Source organism: Paroedura picta, chromosome 16, assembly GCF_049243985.1.
Source record: "Paroedura picta isolate Pp20150507F chromosome 16, Ppicta_v3.0, whole genome shotgun sequence".
Lineage (NCBI taxonomy): Eukaryota > Metazoa > Chordata > Lepidosauria > Squamata > Gekkonidae > Paroedura > Paroedura picta.
Window position 1 is genome coordinate 3,860,266 of NC_135384.1, and position 19,955 is coordinate 3,880,220.

Consider the following 19,955-nt stretch of genomic DNA (forward strand, 5'->3'; position numbering starts at 1 on the left):
AGCTTTGGCGGGAGAGGTTGAACTGCGTAACTCCTGCCCTTTCAAGAACAGACAGGATAAGGCGATCGAGAAACCGGTTGAGAAAACCCTTCCACTTTGCCTCCCGCTCCCAAATCTTTAACCAGCGGCTTCTTTTAGAGGCGCAAGACATATGCTTTGCTCGGAACTATTAACTCTTCCTCTCCGTTCTGCCTCTCGACCCAGAAACAGGCTTGTATAAAATGTGCATTTATTTCGTGGGCTGCGGAACAGCACTGGCAATAATTTAACACGCGCTTGAGATAGGAAGCTGCTGCGGGCGCAACGTGTGTGTCCTGCCAGCCAGACCAGACCGTGGGCTGAAAACCCAAAGGATTATGGGAGGTTCTTGTGGTAGAACTCCATGCTGCTTCTGGGTTATTCTTGGGTCAACCACACCAAAGGAGGCAGAGGCATCTCAAAGCCTCTCTGCTCCTGTCGTGGAGGCATCATTTACACTTTGAGTAGTGCTTTGGGGCAGCCTTTCTGGCCCTGTGTCTGGCAGGTGTGTAGTAGCTGCCCGCCCACATTAGAATGTTTAAAAAATCAGGAGGACATAAGTGGGTATAGTTCCCTCGCCCAGAAGAAACAGGCAGTGGATCAGCCTGGTTTTGACTTCATTTACTTAAAGGGTAGTTCTGACCGTAGAGTTCCTGGCAATTCCTAGAGCTATCCAGTAATACCTTCGAGTACTTCTAGGAATCACCATGAACTCTATGGTCAAAACGTCCTGTAAATAGCCAAGACCTTGTAGCATGCTTCTGGGTAGCTCTAGGAATCACCATGAACCCTACGGTAAGAACGCCCTGCAAATAGACAAGACTTTGTGGTGCGCTTCTGGGTAGCTCTAGGAATCACCACAAACTCTATGGTCAGAACTTCCTGTAAATAGACAAGACCTGGCGGTATGCTTCTGGGTAGCTCTAGGAATCACCACGAATCACCTGCTGTTACTTATATACTTTCCCTCTGGGCTGCTGCTCCCCCTTAGCTCTCTTTCCCTTCTTCAGTTCCCTAAAACAGAGAGGCACTGAGATTTATGAGGAAACCGGGGGAAGGGGGGGGAAGAGGCATGTTCAACTCTCTATTCTACCATAAAGCTAGCTGGGTGACTTTGGGAGAGTTATAAGACTGCACGAGACCTCGGGGCAGCTGGGGGATGGCAAGCTTGAGAAACCACCTGCCTGGGCCACAGGGGGAATTGCTGTTCGGAGAAGTGGTTGTTGTGGATCCACAGAAGAGAAGCGACCGGAATAGAACAGGCTTGATCGCGGTGCCGGGTTCCAGCTTTGGTTGAGCTGTCAGAAGGCAGCGACAGCTCCGGCCCATAGTGGCAACCTTAGTTCTGCTCGAGGCAAGGCTGTGTCCGTCCGTGCCGGGCAGGTGGCTTGTGTGTCTTTCTCCCTTTCGAAGGCACTATGGGAAGTGGCAGTGGGGAGAGGGAGGGGACCTCTTCTGCCCTCCCGGAAGTCTTTGGCTTTCAGTGCTTCGGCCGTCGCGGCCCCTCCTGCGCCCCAGGACCGAGAAGGACGCCAGGCGGGCAATTAGGGGTCCACAAAAGAGACCATGATGTAGCGGGTGCCTCTGGTCGTGGGCAGTCCTTCGTGGTAGTGAGTGAGGCGTCCGGGGTGCATCAAGCTCCACCCCTTGCGGGGGGACTCCACGGTGCAATTGTAGCGGATGAACCGGCAGCCTCCACCCTGTAGGGGGACACGGAAAGGAAGAGACCCGTCAGTCCCTTGGATGGGCTCGTGCGCCCCTGGGGCTGCGGAAGGGATGGATTTCTTTTTGCGGAACGGTATTTTTTTTTAAACCATCTTTTAAAAACTTGTTCTGAGGATCCACAGAAAGAAGAAGAAGAAGAGTTGGTTTATATACCCTGCTTTTCTCTACCCCAAGGAGTCTCAAAGCGGCTTACCAGCGCCATCCCTTCCTCTAACCACCACAGACACCCTGAGAGAGCGCTATCAGGACTGTGACTGGCCAAAGGTCGCCCAGCGGGCTCCGTGTGGAGGAGCGGGGAATCAAACCCGGCTTGCCAGATCAGAAGCCCTCCTGCCTCGTTTCATGAAAGAATAAACAGTCATCTGGAAACATGACGGACCCCCTCCACGGCTGTTCCTCTCGTGTCTCCCTCCACCCGCCTCCATTCCAGTGATTTTCGGCGCCCTCTCAAGGTGACGCTCACCTCGTAGTCGACTCCTTTATGGTTGAGAGCGACATTGATGGTGAACGTGGACGAATCGTGGTGAGGGCGGAGGAAGGGCTGCTCGTCGGGACGGTACCGGACCATGAAGTTCATGATCGCCCGCGCCTGAAGTGTCAGAAAGGTTATAACTATTATTTATCATGCAGCCGAGGGTCGGATACGACTGAACGGATAACATCATCATCTATGAGAACTGGGCTTTGGTGGCCCAACCTTTCCACCCCTCCCCCATCCTGCTGGAGGTTTCTCAGCTCCCCCTGCCTGGGGCAAGTACCTTGGTGTAGTAGCCAGGATACAGCTTCTCTGTGACAGGCGCGATGTATTCCTGTAGGAATTGGAGCCACTCCTTCTCAAAGTTTATTTGATTCATGTGGATATCGACAGTCGGGACGTTCTCGTAGCCGCCGGCCAGTCGGGTGTCCTGGAACAGAGAGCGACTTGGAAAAGCAGTCTGGTGGAAGGGCCCTTAAAGGCATCCTGGCCCCATGGAGTAGATCTATTCATCCGCTAGCCACCTGCAACTGGATTCTGGAGGCACACAAAGGCCCTAAATAAATTAATTCCTCTGTACACGCCCAGGCATAACCAGCCCAAGCTGGGGGAGAAATCGTCGGCCTAAAATACTCCTGCCACGTTCGTAAGACAGCTGCTTGTGTTTATTTGATCCACGCCTGCATCGCGCTCACCTCGTGTTTCCCCCCAGACCACTGGCCGAAGTTCTCGGCCTCTTCCACCAGCTCGTCGCACATCTGGTCGGTGAACACCGGGAACCAATAAACATCAGGACACGGCTGCAGTGGGAGGAAGGGTTGGGAATGGAGGAGCAAGATCACGGAAGAGAGGGAGAGAGCTCCGCATTGCACAAAGAACAAGGCTTGCTAACCTCCAACGGGCGCTCGGAGATCTCCCCGAATTACAACTGGTCTCCAGGCAACCAAGATCGGTTCCCCTGGAGAACATGGCTGCTTTGGACAGTGGGCCATTAGATCTCACCCCCTCCCAAAAGCCTTCAGGAATGGCCCAATCTAAAGCTGGCAACCAGGGGCCTCACCTGCACATACTGCTTCCCCTCCAGCACCTGGGAGTAATTCTCGTGGATGTATTTCTCCTGCCAGTCCTGAGCAAAGGGCAAAAGAGTCACAAAACTCTCGAAAACATCCATTGTACAAATTCCTAGTCCTCTAGATGCCAAAAAAAAATTAAAGGTGTTCAAGAAAATGTACGCCTGAGATTCTGGATTTGGAGGGAGTGGGAAACAGATGTTTCCTACCCAGTTCTTATCACATCATAGAACCAGTAAGCTTGAAGAGGCCAGATTCCTGAAAATGCAGCAGAACGGGGTTGCTCAACAGAAAGTGTTTGAAGACAGAGGGGTCAAGGAGTCAGGATACGGCCCTGTTAGGGCAGGGGTTTTGGGAGTGTGTGTTCCTTCTTCCCCCTAGTGCTCCTGTCCGGTTCTGCCCTCACCAAACCGAGCTTCAGCCTGTCTTGTTTACCCACAGTTTGGCCTCCAGGAAAAGCTCTCGACTCCCACCTCCTCTCTGTTTTTCCTCTGAGCAAGCCGCTAGGAGCACGAGAAACACTTTTAAACAACTGTCTTCAAAAGGAAAATAACTTTATTTTACGACAGCTTAATAACCCAGAGCTGATTTAGGGAAACCCCGCTAGGTTTGCGATGCAAGCACGGTGGGGAAATGCCGTTTTTTGAGGGGGTCCTCATACCCATCCTGGATGATCCCATGAGCCTGCTACTTACCAGAGGGTTCTCCATTATCTGCCATAGCTCTGGATGCAAACGGGATGTGTTGAAGCCGGCGGTGGAAAGGAGGCGCCCAAACTCGTCCCGGTTGCTGATGTGAAGAAAGATACCCTGGAAAGGAAGAGAGAGATGAAAGGAGGGGAGGGAAATAAGAGAAACACACTGCAGCCCAGAATTCAATAATGGTCAACAGTTGATGCTTCAAAAAAAAATTTTTTAAGGCCTCTTGTCCTTCCTGTAGTCAAAACAGGTAGCTATTGTGGGCTAGAAGAACAGACGAGGCAAAGAAGGACAGAGGATTTGGTCATGTCTCTGCCTACCAAAGTTGCAGAGTTAAGGATCTTTTTCAGGGCATGGACCTCTCATGGACACGGCTTCTCACCTTTTCCCGCACGCTCTTGCAAAAAGCCATATCCGGGTCCGTGTCATCCAGAGAGAAGACGTTCTGCTGGACCAGTTCGCTGCGTAATGTTTCCCCCCTTAGCAAGTAAGCCTGGGAGATGTACGGGACGTTCCACACCCCTCTGCAGGGCGGAAAAGAGACAAGAGGAGCCTCAGTTCCAGCTGCATGCAGTATGCGTTCGGATACAATACCAAATTGGAAGACAAATAGGAAAGTAAAGCTCAGTCGCTGTGGAGCAGGGGTGGCCACACTGTGGCTCTCCAGAGGTCCGTGGACTACAATTCCCATGAGCCCAAGGGGCTCATGGGAATTGTAGTCCATGGACCTCTGGAGAGCCACAGTGTGGCCACCCCTGCTGTAGAGAAGCATCCACCCCCCCTACCCTGTCCTGACTCACACCCTCTTGCCCTGCACCAGTTCCACGTAGTCCTCCGAGCGGGCGTAGTAGCCTTCGGGGCTCAGGGCCCCCCAGAAATTGGACCAGAGCTTGCCATGCCGGGACATCATGGGAGCGATCACCTTCCTGCAAGAAATAAAACAGGAGTCACTTTGGGGGGGCGAAAACGAGGAGCCAGGGGTTGGAGCAGGCCGTCCCGACAGCCCAGAAGGGAACCCAGCTGAGTAACCCCCGTAGAGAATGGCCCTTTAATTTCGCTTGCCCACCAAGCCCAGCTTGGTCCCCTGTTGGCAGGACTAAACCACTCACTTGTTCTCCTGGATAAGAATCTGCAGGATCTCGGGGTTGACCACGACCACATCAGCATCCAGGCTGAAGTAATAGTCACAGGCAGCGTCCTGGCGACAGAGATCCCTATTTCAAGGGGGGCAGGAGAGGAGATCTTGTTAGACCCAGCCCCAGTGTTGCCCGGCGGTGACTAGGCAGAAGGCTGAGAAGAGGGCAGCACCCCTGGAGAAAAAAATAAGGTCTTATATTCTCACAGGAAGTTCTGACTATAGAGTTCCAGGGGATTCCTAGAGCTACTGGTTTTGCCTCCAGGTAGCCCCAGGAATCGCCAGGGAACTCTATGGTCTGAACTTCCTGCTAGCAAACGAGGACTTTGTTTCATTTTGAATTTTTCTCCCCAGGACGATGGTGCCCCCGTTGGGACCCAATTTCTGCCCACTGATTCGGTGAGCATCCTTGAGAGAGAGCCACAACTACCTGAGGGTCACCTGCCATAATTGGACCAATGTAGAATCGCCAGATGTGGATTGGGGGACGGAGCCAGGAGAAGGAGGGATTTCGGGAGGGGAGAGAAGTCCACAGGGCATAATACCATAGAGTTTGTCACTGAAAGCAGCCATCTTGGCCACCTGGAGATCAATTGGAACCGTGGAAGATCAGGTGTCACCTGAAGGTTGACAATTCTAGACTAACAGGATCTCCCCAGCCCCCCTCCTTTTGTGTTTAAGCATCATCCCTTTCCTCCTTTCCCCTCAATACTTACATGGCCATATCTCTGCTCTCGCCCTCGCTCATTTCCTCCTCCGGCCCCACAAACTTGATGCCGTCGAAAGCCCCCTCAAGCTGCTCCCACTCGGCCTGGATGTGCGGCTCGTGATACACCTCCTGGGAATAAATTGTGACCCATCACCCTTGCAGCCCGAATTGGAGCCCCAGCCCATCGAGGGACGTATCGCCCACTCGGACCAGCAGTTGCTCTTAAAGGTAAAGGTATCCCCTGTGCAAGCACCGAGTCCTGTCTGACCCTTGGGGTGACGCCCTCCAGCGTTTTCATGGCAGACTCCATACGGGGTGGTTTGCCAGTGCCTTCCCCAGTCATCACCGTTTACCCCGACCTCGGAAGGATGGAAGGCTGAGTCAACCTTGAGCCGGCTGCTGGGATCGAACTCCCAGCCTCATGGTCAGAGCTTCAGACTGCATGACTGCTGCCTTACCACTCTGCGCCACAGCTGCTCTTAGGATCTCCGAATACACGAGATCTTTACATCAGCAGAGGCAGCGGGAGTCTCCCAGGCCGAGGAAGGGAAGGTCCACTCACCCGGTTGTGGATGAAGAGGCTGAGGCGAGAGTAAGGGTAATCGAAGGTCAGGAGACGCTGGAGGAACTGAGGCAGGAAGGGAGTCGGCCGCTCGATGAACACGCCAATGAGGACGCGGGGATAAGACTCATCCTGTCGGGGGAAGGGAAGGATAAAGGCACCCCAAAAGCTATCCAGCAGGGCACTCTCTTCTCCCTTTTAAGCTCCCCACACCTCCAGCCCTACAACTAAGGCCTGGTCTATGCAAGGATGTATTTATGGGCATTTTCCATCCATCTTTCTCACACGAGATTCATGAAAATGCCTTAGACTGAATTGGGCCTCTTTCCAAATCCTTCATCACCCCCCACAACTCACCGCCAAGCCTGATAGGTCCAGGAGTCCTGTGTCGCACACTTCACAACCCCCCTCGTATGTCCAGACGTTGGGGATGTAGTTACCCAAATAGTTCAGCTGCAACTGTGGAGCGAATGGGGGACAGGGGAGCAGGAAGTCAGCAAGATAAATGGCTTCTTCAGAAGGCTCCAAAGCTAGATCGCACGCTTCTTTGGAGCCTGACACTTTCTCTGAAACCTTTAAAATTGTGAGGACTAGAAACCCATTTCTCAAGCACAGAATATTGAACTTGGAACTCACAACGGGAGGGTTACATGTTTCGCTACGATGTTACAAGTCCACCAGATACAATGTGAAGGAATCTTTATTTCATTAAATATTTCCCTCCGGGAGAACAACAGACCAGAAGCACAGTAACAGACCGGCTGCAAAGATATCAGGAAGATAGGAAAACCAGGAAGAAAGTGCTTATTTGAACAGAAACTCCCTCCCACCACTAAAATATAACAGTTACCTTTGTCGGGCCATTGCCATGAATGACGACAGGTAGGGTGTCATAGGCGACATTTCGGGCACGCACCCGGGTCGGCTCGAACTTCAGAACGACCTCATCTGTCAGAAGAAAAGGAGGATATGGGGTGAAAATCTTGGTCTCATGGATTTGTTCCCTCTGCTCAAGCAGGGAATAGAAACTTTGCTTCCCAGGGCCTCCCTAATAAACCTCTTCTGGCTAGTGGTTGGTAATTGCAACCAACTTACAGAGACCCCGTGGAGTTTCCAAGGCAAAACACAAACAGAGGTGGTTTTCCATTGCCTCACTCTGGATAGCAACACTGACCACTCACCAATGGCGCCATTTAGATTCTGGAAGATTTTTGACTTGTGATCCAGGGTGATTCCGTGCTTCTCCTACAGAGACAGAGGAGGAAAGAGCAGAAATTAAGAACACAAAGTCTTTGAGTCAGACCACTGGTCCTCCTCCCTGCAATGTGTTGCAGAGACTCAGGCAGAGACACCCCCAAGAGCCTCTCGCTGGCATTCATTAATACCCCGCCTCTCTAGATAAGCACACTGCAATCCGAAACTTGAACACAGCAAGTGCTTTTAGAAAACAGATATACGGATGAGGAAATAAACACATCCGGTATAAATAGAACAAGAATAACCAAAACCAGCTGCAGGAAGCCTAAAAAAGAATGGTCTAAAAAGACACCGTACTTGAAAAAATGCAGATTGGCCACTAGGTATGTCTTCTGCAGAGGGAGCTCTAAAGCAATCATGTCACCACTGAGAGTCTCACCCGCAGGGCAGGATCCAAGTAAATGCGCGTGTAGAAGAGTTGGTCATCGTCGTCATCTTTGTACTTCCACAGCTGGACAATGCGGTGGATGACAGGAGCGTAGCCAATGAATCCTGCCAGGACATAATCATAGAGTCATAGAGTCAGAAGGGACCTCCTGGGTCATCTAGTCCAACCCCCTGCACTATGCCGAGGAGCAGGGATTTGGTTAGTGGTTTGGTCGTTGTGCCCATTCTCATTTTAATCTCTAAATCGAGAATCATGTTTTGGTTCTAAGGTAAGCCGAAATGCTCAGGATTCCAGATCTTACAGAAGCTTTGAAAGCTTTCTTAGACATCTTTCTTGGGACTGCACTCTTAGGCGCCATTTATTTTGGCACAATTAACAGTCCCGTCCCCACTTTTTACCTCCGGAGTTGAGAAACCGGTTCCCCACGTCCACAGGGGGGTACTTTTCCGCCAGCGACCACTCCGGCCAGCAGAAGCTTTCCGCCGAGAAGACCAGGTTGCTCTTGAATTTCTGGAACTTCCGCAAAAGCTCAACGGGGCTCCCGGCCAGGATGACGTCGTAGCTGGGAAGACGGCGGACCAAAAACCAGGCTTAGCGTGCAAGAACCGACATTTCCTTTCTCTGGGGGAGTGGGAAAGCAAATGCCCTCGGCTTCCCTTCCTCTCCCCACAACAGAGCCCCTGCGAGGTAGGAGGGGCTGAGTGAGCCCTGATATGACTGCTCTTCGGGGAGAGCTCTATCAGGACTGTGACTAGCCCAAGGTCACCCAGGTGGCTGCATGTGGGGAAGCGGGGAATCAAACCCAGCTTGCTGGATTAGAAGCTGCCACTCCTCGCTGTTATACCAAGATGGCCCATCTGGACATGGGAGGACTAACAGGGTCGTGACAAAGTGGCAAGGCCATGGCAAAACTGGCTCCGAATGTCCCTTGCCTGGCAGCCTGAATCACAGTGGCAGGGCTACAGAACCCCCCTGAGGGACCCAAAACCTTCAGTCGTGAAGCCTTGCGTTCCCCAAGATGGATCTCACTGGGTCTCACCTGTCCACAAACATGACTATCAGGTCTTCCTCGGTGGCATGTTTCTGCATTTCTGCCTTTAGCCAGCGGACTTTCTGCCCTCCACCGACGGTCCGGGCGACATCTCCTCCCTTCCAGTCCTCCCCTAGGCCAAGAGTCTGAGGAAGCAGAGGAATGGGTCAGGCAGGTGGGGAAGGAGGATTCCAGAAAGAAAAATATCCCAATTCAGGCACTCAAATGCCCAGGTGAGAACTCTATAGGCAAGGTGGTAGAGTCCTGAGCAGACAAAGTGGTAGAGGCAAAGAAAGACCTTGATTCCGATACTCTTGTATCTAGCAGCAAGCTCTTTAGGTAACGTGTTACGGTCCTGAGCGGACAAAGTGGCAGAGGCAGAAAAAGACCTTGATACTCCTTTACCTAGCAGCAAACTCTTTAGGTAAGGTGGTACAGTCCTGAGTGGACAACGTGGTAGAGGCAGCAGCAATTTTTTTAGATGAGGTGGTAGAGTCCTGAGTGGATAATACCACTTCAGACTGCAAAGTGGGGGAGAGCTTCTAGCTTAAAAACAAAACAGTAAATTTGAATTTTGTTACTTGGGTATATGTAACAATACAGGAGACTTTATAGTACCTTGACGGTGTAGTTGAAGTATTTCACTGTCCGTAGGAAGCGCTGGTACCCCTCCGTCTCCTCTGTGGCCGCTGTCAAGACCAACAACTTTCCTAAAGAAAGAAAGAGAAAACAACAAGAAACCCCCACCACATTAAGACCGTAAAACCTTAACGCTCACAAAGAGACATGATGGATATCTTTCCATCTGCTCCCAAGCTAGGAACAGAAGAACTACAAAACTCCCAGGCTCCTGGTTACCCAGGCCTCTAAAAAGTTTTGACGGGTGCGGAGTAATTCCGGAGGGGGGATTGTCACACCGACTTTTCTGTGCTTAAATCTTAGACTTAGAAGACCCAGCTTCAAATCCCCATGAAGCTCATTCTACAGGAATTTCTCCAGCTGGAGTTGGTAACCTTAATAGGATAGCTTCCAGGATCCTTCTATTCTGGCCCCAGATTACACGCTCCATGCTGGAGGGGGGGAATGTCTAGAACCCTAAAGCCTGCCCTCCATATAACACCCAACCTTAGCATCTCCCGTCCATCCAACCTTCCATGTCATCACTCCCCACCACACCAAACTATTGCATTCCTGGCCAGAGGTGGTTGAAAGATGCCCTTCTGTCCTCCGGGCAGCCAGCTGCTGCACTAATCTAAAAAGCAGGGGGGGCTCTACCCCACACGGGTGGGGGCGAAAGGCCCAGGAGGACTCCAGGGGAGAGAGGAGACACACAGGGTCTCTGTTCAAGAAGCACAAAAATGCCTTGCGCTCAATTAGCCAGAGAATGTTTGTTTGGGGCCTGAATTCAGGCTGCACCTGAGCAGGGAAAGGGGCACATCTTTCAGGTGCCTGTTACGTGCAAGGCAAGCGAAGGAAGCCAGAGTGCTCTACCCCTTCCCTGGACTCGAGAGCCAGCGTGGCGTCCTGGTTAAGAGCATTGGGCTCCTAGCTGGAGAACCGGGTTTGATTCTGCACTCCTCCTCCACATGCAGCCAGCTGGGTGACCTTGGGCCAGTCACGGTTCTCTCAGAGCTCTCTCCATCTCACCTACCCCACAGGGTGCCTGTTGTGGGGAGAGGAGGGCTAGGCGATCGTGAGCCACTTTGAGATTCCTCCGGGTAGCAACAAGCGGGATACAACCATCACAGCTCTCCTTCTTCATCCTTAGTAACAAACATGATGCGGTCTCTTTCAGGCGCTTGTGAGTCGAGACTTACTAAAGGGCGGAGGGAATCAGAACACTGGATCTCCCCACCTTGACCCCCCCCTCCCTCGCAGACTGTGTGATGGTGCAGATGCCACAGATTCGGGGAGGACAAGGTGGGGGTGCTGTATGCACATGGACCATCCCATCAGAATCCGCAGCTGCAGGGCTGGCTGGAAAGGGGGCCATTCGGCAAGGACGACGTGTCTGTTCTCACTTGTCTCTAGGGCTCTCTCTGTCCGAACTGAGCCAGCTGTTGGAAAGGCCTTGGTCCACGATTTCTGTCCTACAATTCACAGGTCTAACAGGGCTAAGTTTCTGCAGACACAAGGCAGAATCCTTCTGTCCTGAATTAATCCTTCTGCATTCAGAGCTGTTGGGGAATGAGAATTCCAGACCCAGCTAGATTCAAGTCCAGAAGCACCTTAAGAACAAAGAAGATGTTTTGGGGTATGGACTTTGGAGAGTCAAAGCTCCCTGCATCAGAGAGCCCCATTTGACTGGTTCATAGAATCATAGAGTTGGATGGGACCTTCAAGGTCATTTAGTCCAACCCCCTGCAGAATGCAGGAAATTCACAACTACAGAGCAGTGTGGTTGAAAGTCTTGAAAATCTAAGCAGTGTTCTGATATGCAAGATCTGTAGTGGGCACGATTCAAAAAGCATATGAAGAATCAGGGGGCATCAGAGGAGGTGTGTAATTTGCATATTCACATTAGGAACTTCCTAATATTTTTCAAATTCAGCTGGTGAGCTCAGCTGGAGACTTCCTGCTCCTCTGAGCACACTTCCTTCAGAAGAACAGTTAGTTAGGAAAATCTCTTTCCTCTCTTACTTCCAACATAGCTTCTACTCTGAATAGAACTATTTTTTTCTTTAAGCAGCCAGTGCTTGACCCCTTTGCATATTCCAACTCTGCCAACAAGCAGCTTACGCCGTTCTCCTCGCCTCTGTTTTTATCCTCACAACCCGGAGAACCCAATCTAAAGGGGATTCGAACCTGGGTCTTTCCGATCCTTGTCTGATGCTCTACCTGCTACACCGCACCGGGTCTCAAGGTGCCTCCTGTTCACAGTCAAATCAGCCCAGGGCCAATAAGAGACTGACATGGGATCTTCCTGCTACTCTTTGATGCTCAAATTATCCCTCCTAGTCTCTGGGCTCCAGGGACTCTTTCTCCGCAGAATGACTGGGATATTCTGGGCGGCTTCCTGCTGTGATTATTTCCCCTCCCTGAACGGACGCTGCTCGTCTTTCCACTTGGCTCTGAAGGGCAGCGGAAAGGCTGGGCGGCAGTAGGGCACCGGGTTCTTCAATGGACCTTTCATGGGGCAGGAATGCCGTCTTGGGGGGAGGCCAAGGGCTGCTGCTCTGGCAGAGACACCTGACACGTCCGGGAACGTCCTTCTTGCCAGTGAGGCTGGGGATGGACGGGGAAGTCAGGAGCGTTTCTGGGAGGGCGGGTGGAGAGGCGGCACAGTCCTGCTCTGAGTCTCTCTCTCTCCCCTTCCACTGCCCCAGCAGCCTGGCACGGCGCCTGCGGGCATGACTGTACTGCAAGGCAAGGCTGCTGAAACCAGAGAGCCTGGGAGCGCTCAAGGCCTGCTCAGACGATCCTCTCACACGTCTTCTAAAACAGGGGTAGTCAACCTGTGGCCCTCCAAATGTTCATGGACTGCAATTCCCATGAGCCCCTGCCAGCGGTTGCTAGCAGGGGCTCATGGGAATTGCAGTCCATGAACATCTGGAGGGCCACAGGTTGACTACCCCTGTTCTAAACCATTTGCGAACTGAATTACCCTCCGCAGGGTGCGATGCCCATAACGGCCACCCTCCGAAGCAGGTTTTCTCCAAGGGAACAGATCTCTTATTGCCTGGGGAGCAGTTGTAATTTTCGGGAGATCGCCAGGTCCCACCTGGAGGCGGGCAATCCCATTTTGGATATTCGGCCCAGCTTTGGGACGTATATACGAGGAGGAAGAAGAGTTGGAGGAGGAGTCTCAAAGCGCCTTCCCTTTCCTCTCCCCAACAACAGAGACCCTGTGAGGTAGGGGAGGCTGAGAGAGCTCTGGAAGAACTGCTCTACGAGAACTCCAAGAGGACTGTGACAGACCCAAGATCGCCCAGCCAGCTGCATGTGGAGGAGTGGGGAATCAAACCTGGCTCTCCAGATTAGAGGCCACTGCTCTTAACCACAACACCAAGCTGGCTCCTTGTATGCCTCTGAGCTTGTGCAAAGTGTCCACCTCTCACCACCAAGCTCTTCCTATCTGGAGGGACCAGGTTAAGCGCCTTGGAGCTTCCAGCAATTGTGAACGTTAACACTGGCCTCCTTCCAGCTCTGTCTCTCCCTACAGAACCCCTCAGCCCCCTGCATCTGCCAGAATTCCTGTACTCAGCACAGCTTTCCGTTGAAATCGACTGTCCTTTGAGAGTCCCCCCCCAAAGCCTGACCGCAGTTCATCCATCTAAACTCTCTCCTCTCTCCGCCTGGCCCGGCAGCTAATGACACAATCCACCTGGCGCCGTTCTCCAGGCTGCCACGCCCCATCTGCAAGCAAAAATCCGTCTACAGGCACGTCCCCAGCCCAACGCCAGAGCTTCGAGAAATTGCCAGCGATTTTTTTAATTCCCCGTTTGCAAAGGAAGGAAGGAAGGAAGGAAGGAAGGAAGGAAGGAAGGAAGGAAGGAAGGAAGGAAGGAAGGAAGGAAGGAAGGAAGGAAGGAAGGAAGGAGAAGAGCTGTTTTGCATGACCCTGAAGGAGTCACAGAGGGAAGGATTTGGACAGTGGGAACAGCATGACTGCGCAGAGCTGAGAACTGGGTTTGATTCCCCACTCTTTCTCCATGGGCAGCCATCTGGGTGACTTTGAGCTAATCCTTTGGACCCTCATTTGAAGCCACAAGGAACAGGGGCCTTTCCAGTGTTGGCACCTTGCCGTTGCAAATCCCTCCCCTGCGGTGATAAGCCAGGTCCTTATTCTTTTCAGTTTGGAGTGTCAGCTGACACCATCTTTGTTCTCTTAGGGCTGTTCTCGCAGAGCAGTTCTCTCCGAGCTCTCTCAGACCCACCTACCTCACCGGGGTGCTTGCTGCAGGGAGAGGAACGGAAAGGTGTTCATAAGCTGCTTCGGGACACCTCCGGGCAGTGGAAAGCGGGGTATTAAAAAAGCAGCTCTTGTCTTCTTGCTGCAGGCCAGAAACTCAGCACCCAGACAAAGCGAATTCTTTCCCAATGACTCAGCAACGGATAACTTTCCCCTGAACTCACAATCCGTAACAGAATCAGAGCTGTCAGCTTAGGGACTGAGACCCACCTTTCCTTTCTATCTACCCCGGCTTCTTCTGAAATGACTCCTATTAAAACAGGATCTCTGCATGTCTTAACAGGATGCATACTCTTGTGACTTTCCTAAAGCTGCAGAAAGCTGAATTGTTTTCAGGGAGCCTTTTCAGGGCCCGGCTAGCTCAGGCAGTACAGTGTGAGCTTAGGGTGGCCACGTTGGGTGCTGTGCATTTTAGGGGAGGGGCTGAGAGACACGAGGTCTCCTGGGTGACCTTGGGCCAGTCTCCGTTCTCTTTGAGCTCTCTCAGCTCCACAGCTCTTGTGGGGAGAAGAAGAGAAAGGTGCCTTTCAGCTGCAAAACAAGGGGGTATTAAAAACCCAGCCCTTCTTTGTCTTCTATATGTAGAGAGCCGACTCTTCTCCAAAGATGGACATCTGTCTCCGCGATCCACAAAATGTTTCGCAAGAGCGGGAGTCACCAACCACCCGAAATCCCACCCAGCAGCTTCTGCAGACCTCATCAGAGGCAGAAGCTGAACAGAATATTCAAGGAGGGTGCCAGACCCGTCCCTAACCACGGGTCAAATTGAGAAAGTACACTGAAGAGTTGCGTCTCAGTCCAGCTGGATTGCTTCACCCCGGTCCGTCCAGCAGAGGCAAAGGGTAAGACAAACACTGGAGGAGAGGCCGCAGGAAAGAAATTTCCACCAGCTGGACAGTCCACGATCCTGGTTCCCAAACATCCCAACCAAACAGCCTGGGTTACAGCCAAGTGTACACGGAATCTAATCTGCATACAGCCCGTGGGCTGCGTCCCACGTGCAATTTTATTTGGACAGCCAGCAAGTTGGAATGGAGGCAGGATAAACTATAAGTCGAGACGCACCATTATGTTGCAGAGATCTCTTCATTCCTATGTGCTGGCAGGAGCTCATGGGAACTGTAGTCTATGGAAAGCCACAATTCAGCCACCCCTGATCTAGGGGAAAATAAAGATTTTCCAGGCTCATTTTGGCCGCTGATGTCCTCAGGCAGGGGTAAGTCAAACTGCGGCCCTCCAGATGTCCACGGACTACAATCCCCATGAGCCCCTGCTAGCAGGGGCTCATGGGAATTGTAGTCCATAGACATCTGGAGGGCTGCAGTTCAACTATCCCTGTCCTTAGGCATCCCTGGAGCCCTCTTCCCCTGTGGCCCTGCAGCCAAGTCTTTTTCTCCACAATGGAAACGGTAAATGATCCATACCTGAGACCAGAATTACAGACCCACCTAGCTGCTGGGTTTATATTATGAAGGTCAGGATAGCTTGCAGGGGATTCCCTGGTCGTCTCCCAGCCAAATGGAAGGAGCTGTTGTTCGGTAGCACAGCCTCTGCTTGGCATGCCGATGGTCCCAGTTCAACTGTCTCCAGTTGGAAGGACCGCTGCGTAGACTATGAGAAAGACTCACACAAGACTATGTCCTGTTTGCGGACCCTCCAAGACTAAGAGCTGGCTGGCTGCTTTGGTGAAACAGGACACTACACGGACCAGCAGGGATCTCTTGACAAGAGTGTAAGACTTCCTACTCCGAGGTGAGAGCACACACAACCACCAGCCTCCCACAAGGATCCTATATGTTTCCCCAAAGCCACAAACAGCCTAGCCTCCTGAAGAGTCCCCCTGGTAGCATTTGATAGGCCTCGGTCCAATCTAGCCACCCAATTCTTGCCGCCCTAGGAAAATGTCACCTGTCATTCTGCACGGAGGGTGATCGTACTTTTGCTGACTCTCCCCTGCTGCCAACTCGGCAACTTTTCTGTTCCCCCCCTACAAGTAAGGGGAAGGCGCAAGACTTCCTAAAAAAAATGAAAACAAGACACTTCTCCAAACCGCCTGCAGCAAACAAGAGCAAAACGGAGAGAGAAAATTGCAGAGTGACTCAGTCCTGGGGCAGAATGGCATCAAACTTTCCGCCGTCCCCAGAAATTAGACTTTCTCTGGCAGGTTGAAGGGAGACGTGACGAATCTCTTCCGGGATGAACGGCAAGCCCAATCCGAAGACTTGTTCAGAACCGGCCCTCTTTGAAGGGCCGTCGTTTGCTCGTCCGCTCCGATATTCTGTCCTGATCCCCTGGCTGGAAGTTGGCACTCAGGGTAGCAGGAGCATGGCTGAGACTTTGGGGCAACTGGGGGAAGCGCGGGACAGCATTAGGACACATGAGAGGCCCAGGTTTTGGGGGGGAATGTGCTTAATGTCGGCACTGGGGAGGGGCAGCATAGAAAATAAATAATATGCTGAAATAGACCGACCTCTCCACCATACTCCCCAATCGGAACCCCCAAGCCTCTCCCATCCTTCTCCGCATCTCCACTTGTTCCTCACAACAGCCCTGCAGGGTAGCCTCAAGTCATCAGGGCATAGCCAGGATCTAGTCGGTCAGTGATTGTCTACTCAGGGTGGCAGTCTTTCCCATGACCTTTAACGCAGTCCTTTCAACCGGAGGTGTCGGGAGTTGAACCTGAGACCCTCTGTATGCCAAGCAGAGGATCAACCCTGAAAACACAGCCCTCCCCCCCCAGCACCTCCCAGGAGTCACTCAAAGAGGAGAGAAAACAGGTTTGTCAGGGCTGACGAATACACAGGTGTCTTTGAAGACGGAAAAGGTTGCCGCAGGAGATGAAAAATGAGCTCTGAATGCTGACTGGGGTCCTTCTGAGCTCAGTCTTGAGTCTTGTGAGCTGGTAGTCTGCTGAGGATGAGTTGTGATATGGGAGGTCACAGGTTCAAATCCAGCCTCTGCCAAAAAAGATCCGGCTCTCGAACAAAGCGGCTCTTTCACAGAAGGGATTAGCCATGAAGCAAAACAGGCAGGCGCTTAGGACACCCAAGGAAGAGGGGCACCCCAGAGCCCCCCCCCCCACTGAGCTATCAGGCCTTTAACTCTTTCACTGCCACATCTGACTTCGGTCAAATTGTTTGCAGTGGTCCCCACTGGCCACCTTCAGCTTTTATTTATATTGTGAAAGAAAAGTTTTCTTTGGCAGGGCAAACATCTACTGACAGGTTTGGTTTGAAGGTGCTGTCAGATACCACATCTGGTTTCGTCTCACGGCATGAGAGTTTGGCTTTGGGGGACGTGAACACAGCTGGCAGGATCTGGCATTTCGCTCGTCCGCATGGTGTGGGACCCTCCTTAAGTGGTTTATTTTTTCTTTCACTGATTTTTCACATGGACAAGATGAGTTTTACTGCCCTGAGGCACCATGGTCGGGCTGTGTTTAAAGCACCAGCTGTCCAGAAGGAGAAGAGCTGGAGCCCTGCTTTTCTCTACCCGTAGGAATCCCAGAGCAGCTTACAAACCCCTTTCCCTTCCTCTCCCCACAACAGACGCCCTGTGAGGGAGGTGGGGCTGAGAGAGCTCTGAGAGAACTGCACTGTGGACTCTAAGAGAACTATGACTGGCCCAGGTCAACCAGCTGGCTGTAGGTGGTGGAGGAGGAGTGGGGAATCAAACCCGGCTCTCCAGATTAGAAGCTGCCGCTCTTAACCAGGACACCAAGCCGGCACCTCTCCAAGTGTGTGTGTGTGTGTGGGGGGGGGGAATGTTAATACCGACCTCTCCACCATGCTCCCCAATCGGAACCCCCAAGCCTCTCCCATCCTTCTCCTGGTCTCCACTTGATTCTCACAACAGCCCTGCAGGGCAGGCTAAGCTGAATGTAAGAGAGCCTCAAGTCATCAGGGCAGAGCCAGGATCCAAACCCCTGTTTCCCAAATTCTGCTGATCCTACTCAGACACTCTCCCCCACCACAATACGTTGCCTCGTTCTACTTTGCAGGGCTGTTGTGCGGCGAGAACACCGACGGAGCGCCCTACAAAGGCCAAATATCCTCTTCTCCCGAGGACCAACTGGATTCACCCCGTCTCCGGTGCCGCTAACAAATGAAAGCGATTGTAAGCCGCTTTGAGACTCCTCCGGGCAAAAAAAAGCGGGGTATAAAAACCAACTCTTCTTCTTCTAACGGGCCCTGTCCCCTCTTCCTGGATCCCTGAAACGGACCTCGGGATCTGCTGACCTCCCCCCACCTTCCCCTGCAGGGCTCCCCGCCTCGGAGATCGAGGGTGGATCTCGGGGCCGGCCCGCCACCCTCCCCCGCCGCGCGATTCTACCGGGATCCAGCGCCTCTTTCTCCTTGGCGGCGCCCCCCGCCAGGCTGGTCAGCAGCAGAGCCGCGACGGCGGCGAAGGCTGCCCGGGCCCCGGTCTTCCTCGGCCGCTCCATGGTGCAGGCAGACGCTGGGTCCCGCCCGGGTGGCTTTAGCTCTCGCGATCGGCGGGGGTGGATCGGCCCGAGGCCCCTCCTCCTCCTCCTCCCTAGAGCCAGCCCAGCCGCCGGGAGGGGAAGGGGGAGAGTCTTCTCCCCCCGCCCGACTCCCCTCCGGCCCCGCGGGGGGGCTTCCCCGCCCTCCCCATCCCGCCAAAGCCCCCCAGTTCCCTCCGGGAGAAAAGAGTCACGACAGACTAGAGAATCCCCCAAGGCCATTCATCCTTTCACTCTCTTTTCTTCAATGGGAGCCGTGGGAAAGCGGCCCTGGCCGTCGCCCAATCGGAAGGACGTTCCAGCAGCGGCTTGGCCAATCGGAACGCGAGGGGTTCCCCCGTTCCAGGCCAATCGGGCGCCTAGAAAGTTCTGGATGGAGAAAGAAAGCGGGGAGGGGAGGGGAAGGGGGTGGAAGTCGCTATTAAGTAGTTGAAAGGGGTGGAAGGACGAGTCGGGCTTCCGCTGCTGCCACGTTGCCAAGAAAAGCTGAAGGGAGAGAGGGGGACTGAAGGGATGGAGAAAAATTGGAGTCCGGGGGTACCTTGGAGACCCACCAAGTTTTATTCAAGGGGTGAGCGTTCGTGTGCAGACCTTGAAATGGAAGCCATTAGGAGGCAGTGCATTGACAGGAAATTAAGGAACAGGGTAAAAGTCAAAGGCGCATTAAGCACACAAGAATATCACCCTCCAAAAAACCCCCACAAAAAACAGTGGGGTGCATTACAGACACTTCCGAACATTTTTTTAGAAATGAAAAGGTGGAAATCCCAAAAGCCTCCGGAACAGGCCAGAATGGATATTAAACATACAAGAATGCATTAAAAACAAAAAAGTGGGATGAATTACAGGCATTCAAGAACAATGATTTAGACACGAAGAAGTGTAACTCTCACACCTTTATTAACCTGTTCTGGGTTAAAATGCCTTCAGAACCCCCTGGAAGGGGCATTAAACAAACAACAGTGCCACAAAAAAAAACAACAGGATGCAATACTCAAGATGCTCGAGGACAATATTTTAGAAATGAAAAAGTGGAACTCCCACACCTCAATTAACCTCTTTCCAGGCCAGAATGCCTCTGGAACAATCCAGAACAGACTGGAACGAGTATTAAGCAGTATTAAGTAGTGGGACATGTTTCAGCCACTGCAGATCAATATTTTGGAAATCCAAAGGCAGAAATATTGTGTGCTTACCAACCTGCTTGTGACTAAAACACCTCCGGAACAAGCCGGGCATTAAACAAACCTTAGCACCTCCAAAAAACAGTGGGGTGCATTAAAGGCACTCCAGAACAAAATTTTAGAAATGAGAAGGAAGAAATCCTGCACCTTTAATAACCCTTTCCAGCCCCCAAAGCCTCCAGAATACCCAGCACTGGGCCAGAATGGGCATTAAACTTTACCCAAGCAAGACTATTGAAAAAAAAAATACTTGTGGGGAGGGGTGGTCTGGAAAATAGCTAAATACATAAACACATACGTAAGGAATAA

At 52.3% G+C, this 19,955-nt stretch overlaps 1 protein-coding gene across 1 annotated transcript; it reads right to left on the minus strand.

The window, feature by feature from the left end:
- Positions 1-212: 212 nt before the first annotated feature.
- PLOD3 (procollagen-lysine,2-oxoglutarate 5-dioxygenase 3) lies at positions 213-18,495 on the minus strand. Its single transcript, XM_077315801.1, has 19 exons — positions 18,312-18,495; positions 9,686-9,777; positions 9,077-9,213; positions 8,436-8,599; positions 8,029-8,141; positions 7,574-7,637; positions 7,243-7,340; positions 6,750-6,851; positions 6,393-6,524; positions 5,838-5,959; positions 5,096-5,200; positions 4,787-4,912; positions 4,369-4,510; positions 3,984-4,097; positions 3,279-3,344; positions 2,914-3,018; positions 2,502-2,648; positions 2,207-2,332; positions 213-1,718 (listed from the first exon to the last, which is right to left on the minus strand). Exons 1-19 carry the CDS (start codon positions 18,421-18,423, stop codon positions 1,563-1,565), a joined length of 2,223 nt encoding a protein of 740 aa, XP_077171916.1. The 5' UTR covers positions 18,424-18,495; the 3' UTR covers positions 213-1,562.
- Positions 18,496-19,955: the final 1,460 nt, after the last annotated feature.